The following is a 24093-nucleotide window of genomic DNA, read 5'->3' as shown; positions in this document are numbered from 1 at the left end:
GGAAGCAGTAGACGTGGTATAGCTTGAATTTAGTAAGGCTTTTGATACGGTCTTGCATGACCTTATCATAAACAAACTAGGTAAATACAACCTAGATGGAACTACTATAAGGTGGGTGCATAACTGCTTGGAAAACTGTAAAGAGTAGTTTTCAGTGGTTCACAGTCAAGCTGGAAGGGCATATTGAGTGGGTCCCGCAGGGATCAGTTCTGGGTCTGGTTCTGTTCAATATCTTTATCAATGATTTAGATAACGGCATAGAGAGTACACTTACAAAGTTTGAGAACGATACCAAGCTGGGAAGGGTTGCAACTGCTCTGGAGGATAGGATTAAAATTCAAAATGATCTGGACAAACTGGAGAAATGGTCTGAAGTAAATAGGATTAAACTCAATAAGTACCAATGTAAAGTACTCCACTTAGAAAGGAACAATCAGTTGCACACATACAAAATGGGAAATGACTGCCTAGGAAGGAGTACAGCAGAAAGGGATCTAGGGGTCATAGTGGATCACAATCCAAATATGAGTCAGTGTAACACTGTTGCAAAAAAAGCAAATATAATTCTGGAGTGGAGTGCTGTAAGCAAGACATGAGAAATAATTCTTCCACTCTATTCTGCACTGATAAGGCCTCAGCTGGAGTACTGTGTACAGTTCTGGGTGCCACATTTCAGGAAAGATGTGGACAAACTGGAGAGAGGCCAGAGAAGAGCAACTAAAATTATTAAAGATCTAGAAAACATGACCTATTGGGAAAGATTGAAAAAACTGGGGTTGTTTAGTCTGCAGAAGAGAAGACAGAGGGGCCATGATAACAGTTTTCAAGTACATAAAAGGTTGTTACTAGGGAAAGGGAGAAAAATTGTTCTCCTTAACCTCTGAGGATAGGACAAGAAGCAATGGGCTTAAACTGCAGCAAGGGGAATTTAGGTTGGACATCAGGAAAAAAACTTCCTGTCAGAGTGGTTAAGCCAGTGGCTCTCGAACTTTTGTACTGGTGACCCCCTTTCACATAGAAAGCCTCTGAGTGCGACCCCCCTAATAAATTAAAAACACTTTTTTATATATTTAACACCATTATAAATGCTGGAGGCAAAGCGGGGTGGAGGGTGACAGCTTGCGACACCCCCCCCATGTAATAATCGCGATCCCCAGTTTGAGAACCCCTGGGTTAAGCGCTGGAATAAACTGCCTTGGGAGGCTGTGGAATCTCCATTATTAGAGATTTTTAAGAATAGGTTAGATAAACACCTGTCATAGACAGTCTAGGTAATACTTAGTCCTGCCATGAGTGCCAGGGACTGGACTAGATGACCTCTCAAGGTCCCTTCCAGTCCTACGATTCTACTTTATCCTAAAACCTATGTAACAGTTACTACAGTATAGGTTGCACCTCAGTGTTGTGTGAAATGCAATTCTTTCATATCTAAAACTGTTTGATACTTAAAAATATGCTAAGTAAAAAAAGTAAATAATTCAGAAAGATTTCTGCCCCGGCGGGGGCGGAGAAGGAGAGGAGAGGTACAAAGATAGCAGGGAGACGAGATCGATTTTATAGAACTAAAATGTTCTCGTTATTGCCGGAGTAAGTCTATACACCACTAGAACTTCCACATCTCTCTACTCAATCTCTTTCTGAAGAAAAATGTATTGTCATGAACCCATTTGTGCTCATTCATGCAAAGTTTCCCTGTAGTGCCAGCATTAATGTGAAAATGACTAACCACAATCCTCACCAGTTTCAGTGTTATAGAACAAGATATGTCAATAGTAAACCTACCCTAAATTCTCAATTACTATGGGACAATCTTCACTCATTGATATATTTTACTTTCCACAACCATCTCTATACAACTTTTCATGAGTGGCGTACCTGAGTATTTGGATTCTAATATCTAAACTGTATTGTTAAATTTATTCACCTAAATTTGGGTTATTGCAGATTATGCATTATATGCATCTTATGACTTTTAAAACAAACTTTGTATTTGTGGATATCTAAGCACTATACCCAGATGTACAGACACTATTTTCTTAATCTGTGTACTACGTAATTTTTTTAACATTAGCTTTAATAAAAATTTTATTTTGTGAAGTTTTCTACAGTGGTAAATGAACTGCATTATTATAAATTTAAAACAAATTAAAGCCAACATGAGATACCCAAGGCCCAGAGCAACCTGAATCTAAATTCTGCATCTCTAAATTCAGACTGGAAATTCTACTGCTGCAGTTTCATTTAAATAAAATGAAAGAGGTTTTAACGACCCAATATGAAAATTCTGCAATGTGGCTGCCTCTATGTTATTTTATGCTGCCCCCCAGTTTTACCTTTTCATGGGTTACAGATCTTTGTAGTAACACATTACAGATTTATAAAAAACAGGCGGTGGATTCCAGTGCAAATTCTGTGGCCACAGAATTAGGGAATACATAGAACCTTGAGAATATTTAAGTTTTCATGCTGCATTTAAATATTAGTCAAACTGTCTGCATTAGGCCCCAATTTTACACTTCACTTTGTGTATGTATCTCTGTGGACTTCAACTGAAGCCAAAGTCGCTCTGTATGGATGCAGGATTATGCTTGGGTGCAGTCAATTGTAGAATCAAGGGCTTAGTTTACAAGTAATTTTTTTGGCAACTTATTGAAAGTATTGCTTTATATAGGCACGAGGTTTAGCAAATTTTAAAGTTAAGGCTTTTTTTTCCCCTAACAAGTCATCTATAGAACATCCAGAGAGAGATGAGAGCAGACAATGACATACTAAAGGAAGGCAGATTTAACAAATTCAAGTCTCAAATACCGCCATGTATAGTAGGAAACTGACCAGTTTTTGCCCATGTTTGTCAGCAACAGATCCCCTACACCAATGTTGAAAATAACTGAACTGTTAGTATCAGAACTGGTTTTGGTCCATTACTGGTCAGTTAATTTTTTAGTGTAGACCAATGTCTTGTACATATTCAGAACTGCACCAACGTAAAGGTGTGATTTTTAAGACTGATTTAAACTGCAAATCAGTGTGGACACTTTTTTTTTTTTAAATAAACCTGGTTAAAACAAATTAAATGTCCACGCTGTTTTACAGTTGTTTAAAATCAGTCTTTTTAAAAAGTCACACCTTTAAACTGGTGCACTTTTGAATAAAGACAAGGTCTGAGAAGAGAAGCCAAATCCATAATTTATGTGGATTGTACTTTAGACACACAACAACAAAATGAGGCAGTAATAAGTTGTCAACTTCATTACCTATAGTCAGCTAACAATGCTACAGGTTCAAAAATTTTGCTTCTTCAGTTAAGCAGCATATAGTATGGCTAGTGGATCAAATGAAATAAACACAGTCCACCTTCCACACAGCTCAGTTTTGAGGACCAAGGTAGTTATTTATTCCCAATTTTTTCCCCCCTAAATGGTTGATCACTGGTTTAACTGTTAACATTAAAAAGATTAGATGAAGTCTCAACTGGCATTGTTCTGTTCAGAGAAAAAGTTAGAGAGTAATGTGTTTCAAGTGCTTACACAGAGGTTGTTCAGAGGCATTCTGCTTGATACGTAGTGGTGAAGATTCAGAGTACAGATGGGGGATTTTCTGAAGAGCTCCACGAGCAACAGACAGCAGCTAATCTCACTATAGTAAGAATCAATTGCTTTATCAACCTGAATGTTTGGTAGGTGTGAAGGGAAGCCTACAGATAGAAAAGTAAAAGCTGCACTTTCCCCATCCTAAATACTCAGTTCTGTTGGCTTATGTAATTTATGTAATAAATAGCTTCCTATTGCATATAAAATAGAAATCACTTTCAGGAAAAGAGGAGTGATAAAGCCTACATCTATGCTCTCTCCTCTGTATTGCAATTCACTTGTGTAAGGTACACATGACCCATAAGATCATTAGCATGTAATCTTTTCACCAAATTTAACTACAGTAAATTAGATTAGATTTCCATACAAATTAACTATTAATACTAATATTTACAGAATTGAAGTATAAAGGATATTTCCATTATCTTAAATGGGAGATAAAATTAATTCTTCCAAGTTAGAAGTATACAACAGAGTAGCCTTAAAAAAAAAAAAGCTAAAAACTTCTGAAATCTTCAGCTAGCTATGCTGATTCTAAAACTTTTCCAGCCAAATAGATATCAGAACCCTGCCGAATATTTTAAGCTGTCTACTAGCAGAAAATTTACAGCAAAAAGCAGAAACGTGTTATATGGCACTCATTAATGCTTCCAGAAAACATTAGTGTTGCACCTCAACCCCGTTTTACCTCAATGCAACCTAACAATTCACCAATAATGGATACTAACTTTATCCGTTAACACGGCATTCCAACCTGTGTATATGGAAGTGTTTGAGTAAATATAAAAAAAATAAAATCAATTTCTTAAACATTCTAAAAAAAAAACAAAAAACAAACAAAAAAAAAAACACCACACATTTCAGTCAAGTCAGCACTTACATTCCAACTGGAAGTACACCAGAGATCTGTTATACTGTAAAAGTGAGACTTCTCTTTACAAGCCTAGTGTGATGAAAAAGTGACTTTTCATCACTTCTAAAACCAAACCTTCTGTTGAGTATGCTCAGATTTTTTTATTTGTGTGTGTGGGGGGGGTAAGTACAAGGAGGCATGTGTTTGGCCTGTACTAAGCTTCCCTACTTCTGTTTTATTGAAAAGAGATTAATGTTTTTGCATCCTTACCTTTTCACTGAAACACTCAAGCAAGTCTTGGACATACCCTCGCATTTCTTGCAAAAATTTATACCGTTCACCAATACCCCCAGAAGACCCTTCTAATCGTTCAATTGCCTTGGTAGAGTCCTCTCGGCTTTGTTGATGTTTCTCATGTTGCTGCTGATTGGCTTTGTTCAATTCTTTCATTGAGTCCAACCTGAGGGACAATGGATAGATAAATTTTCATCGAAAAGTCTATATAACGCAAACTGTTGAGATATTAATCTGTTTCAGAATAAGAGAGCACAAGTACCAAAACTCTATAAGGAAAATATTTTTAAGATACATTCACTACCTGTGATTTGTCAATGCTTTCTCCCTTCTCCAGTTCTTATCAGCAAGGAGAGTAGTTTAAATTATGATGGGCTAGACTCCGCGAGGTGCTGAGAACAGTCAACTCCTGTTAATCTCAACAGGAGTCGAAGGCGCTTAGAACCTTGCAAGACTGAGCCTTAAGAAATTAAATTAGAAGCAAAGGCATATGCTATATCTAGCAAGAAATATCATCTATAACACAGCCTTTATTATACTGCACTGACTAGACTCACTTCAGCTAATGGAAAGTTTTTAAGACAAGGGGCATACAAACCAGTTTTGAAGATATTACAAAAAGTGTGGGCTGTTCATTGTAAAATATTTCTCATTGCAATTGGATTGTTCATGCAGTAGGATCTTTTTGATACCTAACAAGGAGATTACAATGTTTAAGCCCTAAAAAACCCTCAGATTTTAGCCTAAAATGTAGGATTATGATGTATTCAGGAAAAAAAAAATCCGATTTACACACTTTATAAAAATGTTACTTCGTAAGCTAAATCTCACTGTCCTTTAAATTCTTGACTACAAGATTTTTCTGTGTCCAGAAGATGCAACTCAGATCTGTCTTCAACAAGATCAAATTGCCACATTTTAAAAGCGTCACTTCCACAGAAGAAATCCAAGCAGACTTTTGAACAAAGTTTCAAGGTCATCTTCATTTTGTTGTTTTTTTTAAATGATGTGCCAAGTCAGTGGTTTTCCAGCGATGAAATTCTGCATTTGCTCGAGATTAAAGGGTGCCTGAGGGAATAGAAAGCTGAGGACAAGTCTTTTAAATCTAAAAAAGATGGTCTGCCCTACCTGTCTTTAAGCTGTTTCTTTACCAAATCAATAGTAACAGGAGTCATCTCATTACTGGGAGTTTTGAAAGGAAGTATATTATCTGTTTTTTGAGACTTGGTCTCTGATGATCCATAAGCAGCATAAGTGTAAGGAATGCCATACGATGAACCATAAGACATTGTCTGGTAAGAGTTATGGTAGTACAGATTATTCACGTCAGTAGGCTGACTTGCTTGAACCTATAGAAACAAGACATGTAATACTCAAAATGCTTATGTTACTCCTTTTAAAAACATTACTTCGTAATTTAGTTTTGACATTTTATATGCAGAGGCAGAAGTTATTCAAATCACAATGGTTATTAAAATTTTTCATAACCCCCTAATGAAAGATAGATGGGAACAAACAGAGCCAAGATGTGTTCACAGAATTATGGTGTACAGTAATTAACAGAAGTAATCTCTTCCATGGAGAATTTCTTAGCATGGTTATCGTTATTTGTAGTAATAGCTCATGGCATACTACTGAACGAGGAGATCTACTTTCCGCAAGCCTGCAACACCCAATTACTAAATATCCTAGGCTGTACTAATCTCTGCTGTTAATACAGCATAACAACATGCCATTAAAGCCCTTACAAACAATTTTAGAAAACAGCTTTCAAGGCCAACTAGTGTCCCCTTCCAACTCTGAGCCAGCTACTTCACCATTGCTGCAAAGCCACGAATTGCAGCTACCACAAGGCATAAGAGTCTTCCCCAAGAGGTCATAGGTAGAGCTGTACAAATGAGTTTTCAGTTTGCTGACGGTACTAATAAAAAAAAAAAATCATTCTGAGTCAAAGTTTTCGTTGAATCCAAAATGAAATGTCATTAAAAAAAGAAAATAGTAAATTTTGAAACAAAAAGTTGATTTGAATATAAAAAAATCAAAATGTTTTGTTTTAAAAAAGTGTCAAAATTAAATGTTTTGAGGTTTTTGGGAGGTTTCTTTTTACTAACACGTTTTCCCCCCAACCAAAAGAGTTTGGTAAATCCGACATGAATTCACACATTTTTTCATTCAACCCAAATCTGCATTTTTTGGCCAAAACATTTCCCCTAGCTCTAGTCAAAACTAGGCTCAGGCATTGGTGCATCTGGGATGAACATGTATGTTCATTAAGGCTTTAGATTTTATTATAATGTCTTGCCACTGTGGACTTGATATTGCTCCCACTGAAATCAGTGGCAAAACTCCCATTGACTTTAGTCGCAGCAGTATCGGGCCATGCATGCCTAACATTCTGGACAGGAAGAATAGAAACAAAGCTCACTTCAAAGCTTCGTTACTTACTGGCCCTAGTTAGCTAGTAAGTGCTGGTCAATGCTACCACAATGCTCATTACTCTTCCATAATGGATAGAAAGCAGGAGCAAGACATCTCCTACTTCCATATGAGAGGACTTTATAAATTAAAGTTACACCACTAATATCTCATCAGATCAAATTATACCAGCCAGCATAATACTGGTTTGAGTTTGGGGAAGTTTTAGTCAATATATGCACTGAAATGTTAAAAATCCTATACCTTTTCCAAAAAATATACCATCTTTTTTGAACTATCTGAATACATGCCTGAGGTATGTTAATTCCTTTTCGTATCTGTTCCTGTTCCCATCGACTGAGTTCTTCATCCTGTTCCCCAGTTACGAGAGCTTCGTCATCGCTTCCCTCAATACCTGAGCACACGGGGAAACAAACAGACAAGATAAAAAAGGAGATAATGGATTTATACCAAGAATATTTCATTCCAAATTCCAATAGTTAAATTTACGTAAACAATACAGTAAGAAAAAACATCTAATGCTTATTACAAGTCTATGCAGTAGAACCTTGCTAATCTTCCATGACTAGGAGATCTGCCATAAATTCATTTTACATGTAAGTTGGTAAATAATCAAAAGAATAATATGGCACGATACATTTTGCTCATTTGACAAGCATAGCTTTAATTAGTTTATACTTAAAAGTTCACCACAAATATTTTGTGTAATTAAGTTTTCATGAAACTTCAGAAAAGCACTGTGCTATCCAAGTTTTGCTCAAAAGCAAAAAGGGGCCATTTTCGTGTGCAAATTGAGGGTGTCTTAGCTAGATTCTACTTTACCATAATTCCTTAAAAAGGACCATTAAAGTTTTATGACACTGAGTTCAAATAAAATATTCTATACCAAACTACAGTGTCGATTATGGGAAACCAGAACTGCTATTAGCTATGCAGAACATTTTGTTTAAGGGCTTCTAAAGGTCAGGGTGAGTAACCTACAATGAAAATAGTTTCTATATTTATTAGATATGCTACCTTCCTTCAAAAAACATTTTACCTATTTCCTCCGCAATCTTTTGCCTTTGGGATTTTTCCTTCACTGAGAATACTATTCTTCTCTTCTCATCATCATCTTCATCATCACTGGCATCATTTTCATCTTCTCGAACAAGGCGGCCTTTGCCTGGCTCATTGTCAATAGGCGTAAAGTCCCCAAGTTCACGAGCCATTTGACGCTTTTTTCTAGCAGCATGAATAAAAGCAGCATCTGGGATTTCTCCTGGAAACATATGTTTACAAGGTTAAACAGCCAATCACTGCATCCAAACTCACAGTTGAGACTCTTTGCTACTTGTCTACTGCCACACCAGCTGAGGAAAATGGTACTGCAGACACATCAACTCATCAGTATTTGTTATCAGTAAGGAAAACAGATGAATCCAAGCAGAAAAGATTTTTAATGGTTAAAGCACTCTCAACCCTTTCCACTGAGGCCTAAGAAAGCTCCCCCTTCCGCTGGCAAGAACTTAAGAGTCCTCCAGCAAAGACAGGGAAGACAAGATATTCCACAAGAAAAACAGAAGAAAGTTTAAAAATATATATGTTTCAGGCCTTCTTTAATACATTCCAGGGGCAAGAAGGGCAAACATTTTTTCTCCCTGTTCAGGAAACCAGAGAAAAAAATCCAAAAGGAACTATTCTGATAGGCAAGCCCTGAAAGATATTTCACGGGCTTTCAGAAAATGCAGCAGTATATACAAGCTGTATACATACAGCATAATGTCACCTGTTGCATATAGTTGATATAGCCAAGTGGACAGTTTTCTAGATTCAATTCTTTCTTGAAATTTTCTAAGTTTAGACACAAACTATTGTTGGTGGCAGCTCTTTTCCCTTGTTCATGTGTTCCTGATGACTAGGGGAGCCAAAATGGTACTAACCTTCCAATAAAACAGCAAACCAAGGTTCATCAGTCTAGAATTCCTGTTATTTGTATTACAGTAGTGCTAAACAAGATTGGGACTCTGGAGGCTGGACCCACTCCAATAGGAAGTTCTGTTCTGCTTCCCTCAGCCTCTGTGGTAAGCACTTGGGGGTTCCCTCCTGGAGTCACTGGCATGGAATAGGAAGTCCTGGTTGGGCATCTCTCTCCCAGTAACAGCCAGAAGCAGCAGTGGAACAAAGTCCCTGCTCTGCTTCCCTCAGCCCATTAGGCTGGGGGGGGGAGGGTGATTCCCCTAGGGAGGTGCTCCCAGAGAAAGGGTAGCTTCTTAGTAAGAGTCTGGAGCTGTGTGAGGAGGTAAAAACAGAGCAGCTCTCCTCTCATTTTGCTCAAGGTTTAGTCCCTTCAGAAAGATTACCATAGAACAGTAGTTCTCAAACTTTTGTACTGGTGACCCCTTTCAAATAGCAAGCCTCTGAGTGTGACCCCCCTTATAAATTAAAAACACTTTTTAATATATTTAACACCATTATAAATGCTGGATGAAAAGCAGGGTTTCAGGTGGAGGCTGACAGCTTGCGATCCCCCCATGTAATAACCTCGTGACCCCCTGACGGGTCCCGACCCCCAGTTTGAGAACTCCTGCCATAGAATTTGACAGTAGGACAAAGATACTAAGGAGAGTTGGGTGCATAAGGGAAACAAGGCGGCAGACATGCCTGAAAACTCTGTACAAGCAGTCTTAGTTTGCTGTGTGTACCCAGGTTACATTATTTTGAGAGGGAATTTCTGTTTGGAAAGTTCAGCCACCTATTTTCAGTAAACATGCTTAAAACATTAATTCCAATTCTCGAGAATACAGATTAAAATATTCCCTTAATTTAAAAGGAGGAATATGCTAGAACTGGTAATATATTTAAACGTGAAGTTATCTGAAGTGTACCCACTCTATCAGTTTGCTATTTCTTCTAAAAGCAAAGCAGATTAGTCTGGTGGGTTGACTGGAGAAATCTTTTTCTTTTTTCAACTAGGCACAAGTATAAGATCTTTTCCCTCTACTTCATGTTTATGGCTGTCTGTGGATTGTGAGCATGCAGGCAACAACCTTATTCCCCAGACAAAAAGTTTCCTTATGTGCAAATTTGCCAGTTATTAAATCCATGAAGAATAATATTTCAAACTGATTTCTTTGGTCCCTAGGATCTCAAGAAAATGTTTCTTATTCTATTTAATCAAGTTAACAGCATTCAAGACACTCAAATACGGGTCAAAAGTGTAAGAACATTTTCTGGTGCCTAAATTAAGGATAATGCCAACCTGCACCACAAGATAGGTTACTTGGAGAATTACCAGAATATCAAAAATAGAGGTGGATTTTGAGGACGTTCAATATTTCAAAGTTTTAGAAAAAACAAATGCTGTAACTAGACGGGGTGTTTATTTAGTTTTTTAAAGACCAGAGACTCCAGTTTGAGCTATGCTTCATTTTGATTTATTTTGAAATATTATGCCATGAACTTGGCACCTGAAGGAATTCATATAAATACCTAACTTAATAAAACAAAACATTTTGTTACAGCCTTTGTTTTCAGCACATTAAACTCTGCTATTTGATTCTGTGGAAATTAAATGGTCCTATTTTAGTTCTTAAATTAATCAGTTCAGTTTTCATAATTCTTCAAAAACAGTGTGCAATTATATTCTTCCACAGGACCAGCAGAATACGGATGAACGTTGGAAAGTGGACACTTCCATTTACTTTTAAATTTGCATTTCTAGTATCTGTTTGAGGGTGTGTAGATATTGAGCTTGGGAAGAGTGCATACAGCTGACAGTACTTACATTCCAAGTGTTAGAGACAGCATTTCCAAACCCACTAAACTAGGTTTACTATAAAGTACAAACCTGGACGGAGAACATTCAGAGATGATAAAGCACTTGAAAAAGCTCCCCCAGTTTTAGGCTTTTCTTCTTCCTTCTCACTTTCGACTTCCATCTCTTCTTCACCTTGTTCACTGTTTGCAGTCCCATCTTCTTGGTTTGCATCCTTAACCTGTCCTGTTTTCTCTATGGCCTGTTCAGCTGTAAGAGAAAAGCCTATACTTCAGTTTCTTTCTGTGAACATTTTTTAAAAGCACTTTTAAAGAATACCACCAGATATGCTTATGTTTAAGCCAGCAATCTAAAACAAGATACAGACAATCACATTAATTTTTAACTACTGAATTTACAAGGGGAAGAACACATTGTATGTTGTGGCTTCAATAAAAAAAAAACATTGAAATCTTCTCAAGTTCACACTACACAGTCTGACCAGTCTCAGATAGGAAGACACCCAAGAAAACATTAAATATGAAGTTCACACAGTCAAGCATTTGAGAGTCAGGAAATGTCAGAATTAAGGCTGCCTGTGCATACATATGCATTATGACAGTCTTCAATTACTGAACACACACTTTTTTTTGCACAGGAACCCTGCCTCACTCATTGCACAAGATGGACAGTACCCACTGAATGAGCAGCTGTCCAATATTTTATTTTATTCTCATTAATCAGTGTGTGGCTCCAGACCTGATTTACTGCACACCACTCAAACACTGCTTTGAAGACATAATTATTCATTTCAACAGGGGCTTTTCTATGACACTCTCCATTGTAACATCTGAGTGCTTCACAAACATACATTCATCTTCACAACACCCGTGAGGTAAGGCAATATTATTTCCATTCTACAAAAGGGGAACAGGCACAGAGGCATTGTCAGAAACGCACACTAATTTTGGGTGCCCAATGTGAGATGCCTATGGCCTGAATTTTCAGAGAATTTAACATTTCATAGCTCTTTATTTGTTCAGAGCACAGACCTCATTGACTTCAGTTGCAGTTGAGCACACTCAGCATTTCTGCAAATCCAACCCCAACTGCCACAAGATAGGCACCAAAAAAAGAGAGAAACACACAGTAGCCATCTGTGAAAAGTTTGGTTTAGATGACTTGTCCAGCATCACATAGGTACTCTATGGCAGAGGTAGGGATAGAATCCAGTTCTTCACAGTTCCATTCAACTGAGTAAACTACAAAACCATCCTTTTACTTCCTGCAGTCCTCTGCCTCATCCTCTACATGCCATCCCTGGGCAGGCCTAGATTTTCTGCTACAAGTGATGCAGGAGTCCTAAAGACAACAGGCTTATTAACTACACAATGATGATTGACTCCCTGAGCAACATACATTTTGTGCACTGACTGAGGCAGGGATCCCAGGGGGCAAAGTTAGTCTTTAATTACGTGATCATAAACTATCATAACAACATACACACAGTGGCCAAATGAAGGTTGCAAATGCAACCTTCATTCTGGTATTTTCTCACTTATGAGTGCTTGGCTTTAAAACAAACATTCCTTTAATGGAATTTTTTATATAATTTTCTAGGGTTTTTTTCTTAAAATAGCAAACTGAAAAAATAGAAATTCCATCATTTGAAACCATACTGAGTCTCACATAATTCATCAGCAGGCCATGAACCTTCACAGCACAGACTCTCCACCTAAGCTAACAGTAACTGATAGCAGTAGTAGGTTGCCATCCTCCATGTGGGCCAGCTGTTAGAGGGAAATGAAGCACACACTTTGCCAGTAAGCTTTGGTTATTAGCAGGAATGGTGAAACTCGGGAACCCTACGTTCTATTCAAGGTTCTAAGGGTATGTACTCTAATGGTTAGAGAGCTTTTTGCAGAACCACTCCTCCAGCCTGTTCTCATCTCAGTCTCTGCCTCACCTCCCCATGAGCATTGTTCCAGTTCTTAGTTTGGAACGCAAAGATATAGGTCACTTCTTCTAACATAGGATCTCAACGTAAGGAATTCCACTCTGCCAACCCCTCAATTTTCTCCCTCACTTCAATGCTCTCCTTTTAGCACCTGTGTTGAGAGGGAACATCCTGGCAGAGGAGTGTGCTAGATGCAGCTCCAAATTCTAGCTGTTAGAAAATAGAAGTAAGCGTGATTTAAATTAATTAGCATAGGCTTGAGAGTCAAGAACTACTCAGTTTTCATCCCAGCTGTAATGAGGATTCACTGTGTAGCTTTCTAATAAGTGTCCTCACCTCTCCACATCAATAAAATGGGGATAAATTTCATCTACGCCAAAAGGGTGCTTATGAGGATTAACTTAATGCTTATGCAGACTGCTCTGAATATGTAGAGCACTCTAAGTATTAAAATGCTCAGTCCCCCTACAGAATTGACACTGCATCTTTAACACAACTCATTTTTATGAACAGTATTTAATCTTTCAGCTAATACAAGTTACTACTAGTAGTACTTTTGCAATTACCATCTGCTGGAGAATTGACTTCTGGTTTAACCTTCGATTTTTCGAGATCTTCTTTGTATTCTTTCTTCAGTAGTTTTACTATCTTTTTGCTGTAACTTGATTTTTTCACTTTAAAAACTTCTTCAGCTTCTTTAACAAAGAAAATCGGAAAACACTAAGTGACCTGGGAACAGATTGGTCAGCACAACTCAACAATATTTACCATCTGTCAAGTCTTTTCACGTGGTGCACAGCACAACCTCATAGTAGAGTTACTAACAAAAGTATCCCACAAGTCGAAATTCAAAGTTTAAATACAAGAACTATAAAAGTTTTCACAAGTAGGCACTGCAATTGCATATATTTTCAGTGCTATAAACTCTGATGATTTCATCATAAGCCTTGTGATAACAGGTGTTGTTCTTAAAGCCCAAACTCCTGGAATCACATCAATACATGAGAATCTCATTAAAAACATTCGTAACTACCCCGGTTGCAGATTAAAACATAAAAATAAGCCCCCCATTGCATCTTAAAGGCTCAAAAAGAGAAGGCAAACGAAAAAACCCGCACGTGCACTTTTTATATAACTTTTAAATCAAAAATTGAAGACACCTTATCACTCATTTTATTACCTAAACAATATACTGTGCATCACTGTGATATCCCCCCCCCCCCTTAAGTGCTAGTTTTCCTTTCCACTTAGTCCTTATTGGGGGGAACCACACGTTCAACATTTTGCCTTAATATAAAACCGCGATAGGTAAATTCACAGTCACACGTGGCCCCGGGAAGGACGAACTAGGGCCTATACCGGCAGGGGGGGATTGGCCTGATGGACCGATAGGCCTTTTTCCTCTCCCCACTAACACCGCGGGAGCACCAGCCGACAGGCGGACGGCAGGTTTGTAGCTGCGAGCTCCCGACGGGGCACGGCCTCCAGGGGCTGGCTACGTGCAACCAGGGCGGCCCGGCCCCACTCACCCTCCTCCTCGTCCTGGAAGCTGAGCAGACTGGCCCGCGGCGCCGTCGCCTCTTTGTTCTCCCGCAGCCGCTTCCGCTCCTTGGCCCGCCCGGCCCCCGGCAGCCCGTTCCCCTGCTGTGGCGGGGGCGGCGGCGGGGGCAGCAGCGCGGCCAGGCCGGGGCCGAAGCCCGGACCTAGGCCGCTCCCCGCCCCGTAGCCCGTCAGGGCGGGGACGGCGAGGGGGACGCAGCCGGTGGGAAGCGGCAGGAGCGGGGCCGCCTGAGCCATGGCGGCTTCGCCGGGCCCGTCCGCCCCCAGCGGCTCCTGCGGCTCCTCGTCCCGCTCTCGCTCCTCGTCCTCCTCCTCCGAGTCGTTCCGCTTCCGCACGTTCACCCGCCGCGCCTTGCGGAACATCCCGCCGGGCCCGGCACCGCGCAGCCCAGACACTCGCCCCGCAGCAGCGCGCCGCGGCCCAGCCCCGGCTCCCCCTCCCCGGAGCATGATAACCGGGCAGTCACAGCGCCACCTGCCGGCCCGCCCAGCCAGCGCCAGCGGCGGCAAGGGGAAGCGACTGCGCACCGCACCATAGAGTGCCGCGCCGGGCTAGCGTGCCTCGCGCAACCATAGAGGGCGGGGGACTAGAGCGCCCACCCGCGCCTGCACAGCCGCCGCCATCTTGTGTGAGCGGGGAAACAAGGGAGGGGGGAGCGATCACGTGACTGCTGTGGCGGCCTTCGGAGGGAGGGCGGCACTACGGAAGTGCTATTGAGGACGGTGGAAACTTGACTCCTATTGGCTGCCGCGGCGCTCGGCGCTGCCCGTGACTTGCCTAGGGCGTTAGGGGTGGGGGTAGGGGTGGGGGAGGGGGGCTGGTGAGTCTCGCACCGCCGCCCCATGACTGGTCGCGGGGGGCGGGAGGGGGAGGCGTGCAGGGTACCAGTGTGTGTGGCCACTGCCAGCGACCACACATGTAGCCAGGCGTGATCTGCAGGTGTGTTTTCACTCCTGAGGGCAGTAGGCACCAAACAAACACATAAACATTCTGCACACACTATTTTAAAATTCTGCAAATTGTCAAAGAAATGTGGAGGTGCTAGCATGGCCTGGGGGAGCATAGGCCACTGGCTGCACAGAAATGGGAGATCACTGTGCATTCCCCACCCCCGGACACAGACTCAGTGGGGTGAGGCTGCACCTATCCGGGCCTGTCCCTCCATGCCAGGTGTGGGCAGGCAGGCTCAGCAAGCCAGGATCCAAGTGTGAAGGGCCTTAGTGCACGGGGAGGGGGATCCAGGTGTGGGTTGAGAGAGTTCTGTGTGGGGCAATTTGGGTGCAGGCGACTCAGTGGGGGATCTGGCTGCACAGGAGCTTGTTGGGGGGTTCTGGGTGCAACAATAATGGGACTCTGCAGGGGTCCATATGAAACTGGTTAGGGCTCAGCGAGGAGAGTCTGGGTGTAGGGGGGGATAGAGCTCAGCAGGGGCTTATGGGTGTGGGGGGATAAAGATGCAACTGGTTAGGCTCGGTGGGGTGGAGATCCTGGTGCAGGTGACTCATCAGGGTGCAGCAGGGGGAGTGGGGCTCATGGGGGGAGGAGTTCTGAGTACAAGGAGTGAGGCTCGGTGGGAGGGTCTGGATATGTGGGGGGTCTGGATGCATGGGGGTTGGGCAGATGGGGGAGCAGCTTCCTGTACAGGGATCCCTTCCCCTGCAGCTGAGGAGCGATGAGTGCAGGAAGCAGGGGATGGTGGGGTGGGAGTTTGCAGAGCTTCCTTCAGCCGGGGGAGAAATCTAGGGGTGGGTCTGACGCGGCCCTGGATGCCATGCAAGAGAAGAAGTCCTGTCCTCCCCAACCCAGCCGGGACCAGCAGCTGAGCTGGCGCAGGGTAGGAGCCACTAGCCAGGTCTTCCCCATTCCCACCTCCTGCCCCACAGTGATTTATCTCTCTGCTGGGCCCCAAAACATATTGCTGGGGAGGGTTGCATGACCGCTCTTGTGACTTCCCTTTGCTTCCCCGTCAGAAAGTCATTTTTCTGCAGGGAAGCAAAGAAATCTGCAGGGGACCTAAATTCTGCGCATATGCAGTGGCGCAGAATTTCCCCAGGAGTGTGTTTTGTTCTGTTTCCAGTTTCTGGGTCTTAGCCTCTCCCGCCAGTGAGGGAGGTTAATTCCCCCATTATAGTTTAAATTTCAAAATAAAAGTCTCCCACAAATAAAGTTATCAGGACACGGTCATATATTTATCATACACAAGTCCCATCAGAGTTCAAATTCAGTAGGCCGTAAAACATCCCAGGGGTCAACTATAATTGCACAAGATGTATCCCTACTGTATCCCTTCTTGTGCTCATTTCCCTGCATCTGCCTCAGTTTCCTTTTCTGCCTCAACCCTGTAACCCTCCAAGACTCCTTTCTCCTATTCCCTAGTGCTCCCTCCTCAATCTCCCTGCAGCCTCCCTTCCCATGTTTACTCACCGTTCATCAAGTATAAGCACTAAGAGTAGCCATCCTCCCTGAGGACAGCCTGGCTTCTGTCTTATTAGAAAAAAATGGAAGTTGGGGGCCATCTTTATTAGGGGTAGTAGTCAGGAAATGGTTTAATCAGAACTGAGGGCAGCCTGGTCAGTCCCTCCCACTGGATGTAAGAGATGGCAGCCATTTTAACTAAGCAAAATTCATGAGTTTGCTGGTAGAAATCAGAAAACTATACAATTTGAAACAAAGCATCTAAAATTGGAAGAGTTAGCAACTCACATGACACTGTTTAACAGCTCCCAAGGCATCCCTGCAACCCTCCTAGGATATCAGGCATCTAGCAAGATTTCAGGAACTTCCCAACAGATCCACTTTCCAACCACAGTTGGCTTCTATAGTAAAGAACTTGCAGGCGGACTACCTCCATCTCCCTTTGCTCTCACAACTCCCTCTTTTGGATCCAAGTAAGCCTAGGGTAGCTGGGAGGAGGAGGCAGAGGTACCTCTGGCTGGCTGCCCTGGTGTGTTCTGCTGGCAAGGGAGGTGAGAATACTAGAAAAAGGGGGCAGACACTTTGGGAAATTGAGGTGGTGGGGAGAGAATGGGTACGGGGAGTGGCAGAAGTAGGGAACAGAATCAGTGGAAGCGATTGAAAGATGACGGACAGCATGGAGAGCTAAAGGGGCTGAAATGGGAAGCAGAAGCAGAGACGGTCACTCAGAAGAGCAGGTTCCTCCAGAATCCCCGTGCTTACACGGTCACTGTATTGCCAGCATCTAACTCATCACTTTGTAAACCCTGTTGAATAGGAAAGGTGCTATATAACTAATTTCTGTGCTGTTCTAAATTTATAGTGTTTTTCATAGGTTATGTCTGAACTACTGAGTGACAGAAAAACCATTCCATAGCCCTTGCACTAGTGTCCATTTTTTGATATATTTAATTCGTTGATGTTCCCACTAATGAGAAACACACATTAATTTGAAAGTTATGGCAGCCACTTTCCTTACATGCTGCAAACTGAGCCAGATAGAGAATCATATGTAAACATTAACCTTTTCATGAAAATACACTGTTAAAACACTACAGGTCTTCATCAAATTGTTCAACCAGTATTAAAGCATGGAAAGTCGTTTACAATTTCTTAGGCATCTTACCTGGACCCCGATACTTGTTTCACAAAGATATATTATTTGCTTTAAGACAGAGCCAGAAATAGCAGTGCTTATGTATGGCCCAAATCCTCCCTTTCACCTGCAGATGAGAAGGGTCCTGAACAGTGGTATTAATAGAGTTTGCAGCTCACATGATGTCTACAGTAACTCCTCACTTAAAGTCGTCCCAGTTAACATTGTTTTGTTGTTACGTTGCTGATCAGTTAGGGACCATGCTCATTTAAAGTTGCACAATGCTCCCTTATAACGCTGTTTGGCAGCCGCCTGCTTTGCCCACTGCTTCCAGAAAGAGCAGCCCGTTGGAGCTAGCTGGTGGGAGCTTGAAACCAGGATGGACCAGCAGCCCCCCATCAGCTCCCCTAAGTTCCCTGTGCGGCAGCCATCCAGCAGGCTATCAATTGCCGGGCAGTTCAGCTGTCCCTCCCCCCACTGCCATGTGCTGCTCCTGCCCTCTGCCTTGGAGCTGCTCCTGGGAGCCTCCTGCTTGCTGTGTGAGGGGGAGAAGGGTGCTAATGTCAGGGTGTCCCACTCCCCACCGCTCCTTTACCCCATTGGGCCATCTCCACAGAGCAGGGGGGGACACGACAGGGCTCAGGATGGAGGGAACTTGCTGGCAGTAGCTGCTGTCTCAACTTGCTAATCTACTTAAAAAGGTAATGTACTTAGAGTGCGGTCAGTGTACTTAAAGGGGCAATGCATGTGTCTCTCTCACACACACACATAGGGTGTGTGTCTCTATCTCTCTCTGCCATGCTGTCTCCCCTCCCTCCATTCGTGCTTCCTTGTAGAGTGTGAGGCTACATTAATAACAATGTGTTAACCCTTGAGGGCTCAGCCGAGTGCTAGTTCATCATTTAGCAGTAAGGCATTCCCTGGGAAATATCCCACCCTCTGACTCCACCACCTCAACCAAGCTTCACAATCATCATTGCTGTGACAGTATTAAATTGTTTAAAACTTATATATATATAATATAGTCTTTTGTCTGGCGAAAAAAATTTCCGTGGAACCTAATCCCCCCATTTACATTAATTCTTATGGGGAAATTGGATTCGCTTAACATTGCTTTTCTTAAAGTCGCATTTTTCATGAACATAACTACAACGTTAAGTGAGGAGTTACGGTATATGTGCAACATTGGAGGCCAGCTATGTGGCATCTCTTAAGGCAGCAGCCTTTTTAGGGCACATCAGAAACAGGGTAGGGTAAGAGCAGGTTGATTGACCACTGCACAGACTTTGAAGTCTTTGGTGTCTCCAGAAGAGGGGCATGAGGACTGCAGAGGCTACCCCAGCTATTAAGCTGGAGTAGTAGCCACTTTTCAGCTCCTTTCCCTCTCATGGGCTGGAGGAAGGATTCCTCCCTACTTCCCGATCAGAGTTCTCTTGTGCTCAGCTGGGCATAGGGTTGAAGATTATATTATGACAGGTTTCAGAGTAGCAGCCGTGTTAGTCTGTATCCGCAAAAAGAACAGGAGTACTTGTGGCACCTTAGAGACTAACAAATTTATTAGAGCATAAGCTTTCGTGGGCTACAACCCACTTCTTCGGATGCATATTGAGTGAAACATATCGAGGAGATATATATACACACATACAGAGAGCATGAACAGGTGGGAGTTGTCTTACCAACTCTGAGAGGCCAATTAAGTAAGAGAAAAAAACTTTTGAAGTGATATTCCCACTGTCCCTACCTACTATCTAGCGAAACCACAGCCAAGGGAACGGGCTTGGCAGCATCTGAGTGCTAAAGACAAGCGCACTCCTGTGAGCTGTTTTTGGGTAAACTTGCAGTTTTGGGACAAGTGATTCAGATCCTGAGTCTGTTGGAGCCAGACAGGAGTGGCTGGCTCAGCAAGACAGGGTGCTGGAGCCCTAAGCTGGCAGGGAAAACAGAAGCAGGGGTAGTCTTGGCACATCGGGTGGCAGCTCCCAAGGGGGTTTCTGTGATCCAACCCGTCATTATATTATGTGACCTTTATTCAGAACATTACTCTGAGCAAAACTAAGTGCAGTTTTCTTTTAAGTATCTGGAAGACTTATGAGCTTTCCTATTTCCATACTAGCCTTCCCACCAAAGCCAGAGCTCATATTTATTAGTACTGCATGCTTCCATTTTAAAAGATGTTGTAATGGTAATACTTAATTACTTTGTTATTCAACATCTTTTTACTAGAGGGCAGCACACCCTCACAGTATAGTCACTGATAATCTATTAGACTTTCTTGATTATATCAGTTTTTATATGGTGTACTAACATCCACAAATTAGTTAATTTGTATAAACCAGTTCTGAGAATTTTTAATACAGGAGTGTCCTGCCTCAGGATTATTAATCAGCCAAAACCAATTTGTGCTTTCAACCTTAATAAGATTGCTTAGAGAGGTGGTGTCTGGAGTTCCTAGAAAACCAATCTGCATTAGTCTCTCTCGCTTGCTCATGAAGAGCTATGTCTCTCTCAACTCAGCCACAGTTCAGAACTGAGTCCTTAGCATTTATGAAGCAACCCCAAAGGCTCCATATCATGAGTAAGACCTCAACATCATGAAATTGGGTGAAAATTAATGAGCTGAAAATTAATAATACGTTTTAGGTTCTTTTTATTTGTCTTCTGGTTTGTGAGCCTTTAGGATACACTGGGGACATATTTCCACGCTTTTCTCAGTAATCAGGATGGCTAGAAATTTGTTTTTGTTTATGAAAGCTGGAATTCTCATGTAGACATGTGACTCTAGGATCTGCAGTTTTAAGAAAAACACCAATTATTTCAAGACTCATGATAAAATCATGAGAGTTGGCAAAATCAACTAAAAAGCCCTTTATTTATTTAAAATAATTTTTTGTAGTAGGTTGAGGGTATATTCCCAGAGATGGCAGGTGGAAAGGAGGCTGTTTGTAGCTGATTCACTGTCTGGCTGAGTTGAGTTAGGTTCCAATCCTTTAAACACGCACATTCTTAACTTTACTACCATGAGTGGTCCGATTGAAATCAATGGGATTTCATGGTAGTAAAGTTAAGCACGGTTGTAAGTGTTTGCAGGATTGGGGGCTTCCTTTGTTCCTCTTGAATCTTTGTTTTTTGAATGCTGCTGGATATTATAGAAACTGTGAAACAGGCATCCACCAGAACTGCCGGCATAACACCTAAACTTACCAGGTGTGCCATAGAACCCATAAGTGTAGCATTATACCAGCTTTTTGTCCAGGCTTGGACTACTGTCAAGGTACCAGTAGAGTGAAAGGAAGGGATCATCAACCCACTTTATAAGGAGAAAGTCCCACACACTGAGTGCAGCAGCTACAAGTCAATAACTCTGCTTAATGTTCCTGGAAAAGTTTTTACACGTGTCCTACTTGGTCAGCTCCAGCCTTTCCTTGTAAAACATCATCACTCAGAGCAATCAGGCTTCACTGCTGGGTGATCTACAATGGACACTATACTTCCTCTTCATCTTTTATCTGAGATCAGTTACGAATTCAATTGTCCTTTGGCAGCAGCTTACATAGACCTAAAGGCAGCCTTCAGTTCTGTCAATAGATCTGACCTGTGGAAGGCCCTGTGAGGCAATGGTGTTCCTGACATCTTCCTGAGATTAATTCAAGATCTACGTAATGACTCATGGGCATGGATACAAAGAGGGACACATAGATCTGACAGGTTTTACATTAGATCTGGGATGAATCAGGGATATGTCCAGTGGTGCAAATAGAAATCATTTCTTGCCAGTACGCTGCACTCATGGGAGGGAGACAAAGGGGGGGGCACGTGACCTCCCCACATGACTCTGCCCCAGCCCGGGGCCCCCGTACTCTCTCTGTCCCCTCCCCATGATCCACATCTATCCCATGTTACCTGTCGGGGGGTGGGGGTTTCTGTCCTCCTACCGCTGTGCCAGAGACTTCTGCTGTACAGACCCCAGGCAGGAGGACTCAGGAGATGCAGCTGTGTGGAAGGGCTGGGGGCGGTACAGCCGCACCGGAAGAGCTGCCGGTGTGGGGCCACCTAGCGGCCCCACGTTCTGCTCCTTTCGCTACTGCAGTTCCTGGGAGATCAGGGCTCTCCGGAACTGCAGTGGCGAAAGGAGCAGAAGAACATGGGGCCGCCGGGCTGCCCCACGCCAGCAGCTCCTCCAGCGTGGCTGCTGTACCGCCCCCAGCACCCCACCCCCACCCCCTCAGCCCTGTAGACCCCAGGCAGGAGGACTCAGGAGATGCAGCTGCATGGAAGGGCTGGGGATGGGCTCCTCCTGCGTCTTTCCAGTACACCATACCAACTATAAATATCTTACTGGTATGGCATACTGGACCATATCACTGTACTTGTACCACTGGATATGTCCTGCCCCCAGCCCTGTTCTGCCATCCAATGCATTGGCTCCTTGAACATGTCTTCACAAATACCGGTATAACTTGGATCAACTACTTTTACCAAACTGGATTATGCAGGTGATATCATCCTCTTCAGCCAGGGCACAAATGACCTTACAGACACATTAGAGAGCTTCCTGCATGTGGCAGCTGCCCTGGGACTAAGGATTTCTTGGGCAAAAACAAAAACACACCCGGCACACCCCGTATGCACGCCTATGAATAGAATGCTGATTTACATTTATTATAAATAATTTTGGATGTTTTTCTTAATTTTCAAATATATTGATTTCAATTATAACACAGAATGCAAAGTGTAGAGTGCTCATTTTATATTATGTTTTATCACAAATATTTGCACTGTTAAAAAAAGATCTACAAGTTGAAGCATGAAGGGGCATGAAGCGGGCATGAAGAGGCATATGAATGTTTAGCATATCTGGCACATAAATACCTTGCTACGCTGGCTAGAGCAGTGCCATGCGAATGCCTGTTCTCACTTTCAGGTGACATTGTAAATAAGTAGCATTATCTTCTGTAAATGTAAACAAACTTGTTTGTCTTAGTGATTGGTTGCACAAGAAGTAGGACTGAGTGGACTTGTAGGCTCTAAAGTTTTACATTGTTTTGTTTTTGAGTGCAGTTATGTAAAAATAATAATTATACATTTATAAGTTGCACTTTCACGATAAAGAGATTGAATTACAGTACTTGTATGAGGTGAATTGAAAAATACTACTTTTATCTTTTTTACAGTGGAAATATTGGCAATAAAAATAATATAAAGTGAGCACTGTATACTTTGTATTCTGTGTTGTAATTGAAATCAATATATTTTAAAATGTAGAAAAATATTCATAATACATTTAAATTGGTATTCTATTATTGTTTAACAATGTGATTAAAATGGTGATTCGTTTTTTTTAATCAAGTTAATTTATTTTGAGTTAATTGCTTGAGTTAACTGCGATTAATTGACAGCCCTAGTAATAGCCCTGTAGAACTTATAGATACTTGGAATAAAGCTGAATAGTGTGGCTATGGACACTCAGCACTATAGCATATTGTCGTTGGATGTTATAAGGACAAGTAAATGTTAGAATGCCTAATTTTTGGATTGGCATCTTTTTCATTAGTCCCTAAAAATAAATAAATGAAAGGTCCTATATGGAAATAAAATTGAAGAATGCATAAGAAGAGCTGTTTCTTATCTGTGGGCCAAACTCTGAGGTTCTTACTCAGTTTTCACTCAAGTTTTATACTCTATCCTTACTCGCTGTTTGCAATGGAAGTTTGCCTGCATAATGACTGAGTTAAAAATTCAGTAAGTACTCGTGGTCTAGTGGTTGGGAGAAGGGTGAAAGGAGCTTCAGATCAAGTGGTTTGTGCTTTGATGGAATCTGTTTTCAAAAAAGAGAAACTTTTCAGACATAAAAATAAAATAATGCTGAATCAGATGTCCTGTTTTTATAGGGACAGTCCCGTTTTTTGGGACTTTTTCTTATATAGGCGCTGTAGCGAGGTGGTTACCCACTCCTGCCCTGAGAGGTTTAAAACAGCCCTGGCAGAGGGCTGGAGCAAAGGGAAAAGCTACTGGGCTGATTGGGGAAGTAGCTGCACCTGGGCCACACCCTAATCAGGCCCAGCTGGCCCTATAAAGAGGCTGGGAGCCAGGAGCTCAGCAGTCTCTCTCTGCACTCA

At 42.2% G+C, this 24093-nt stretch overlaps 1 protein-coding gene across 1 annotated transcript in view; it reads right to left on the bottom strand.

Moving 5' to 3' along the window:
- LOC113406442 (PAX3- and PAX7-binding protein 1-like) overlaps window positions 1-14864 on the bottom strand; it is a 33951-nt gene extending 19087 nt beyond the window's left edge. The window contains exons 1-7 of the mRNA XM_026651402.1: window positions 14396-14864; window positions 13433-13561; window positions 11003-11179; window positions 8213-8434; window positions 7464-7567; window positions 5866-6086; window positions 4714-4903 (exon numbers count right to left, since the gene is read on the bottom strand). Coding sequence (XP_026507187.1) covers window positions 4714-4903; window positions 5866-6086; window positions 7464-7567; window positions 8213-8434; window positions 11003-11179; window positions 13433-13561; window positions 14396-14789 — 1437 coding nt within the window. The 5' untranslated portion in view covers window positions 14790-14864. The remainder of the gene's footprint in view (window positions 1-4713; window positions 4904-5865; window positions 6087-7463; window positions 7568-8212; window positions 8435-11002; window positions 11180-13432; window positions 13562-14395) is intronic.
- Window positions 14865-24093: the final 9229 nt, after the last annotated feature.

This window comes from Terrapene carolina, unplaced genomic scaffold, assembly GCF_002925995.2.
Source record: "Terrapene carolina triunguis isolate 2854851 unplaced genomic scaffold, T_m_triunguis-2.0 Scaffold30, whole genome shotgun sequence".
NCBI classification, from domain to species: Eukaryota; Metazoa; Chordata; order Testudines; family Emydidae; genus Terrapene; species Terrapene triunguis.
The sequence above is the reverse complement of the archived record's forward strand: the minus strand, read 5'-3'. Positions and strand labels throughout refer to the sequence as shown.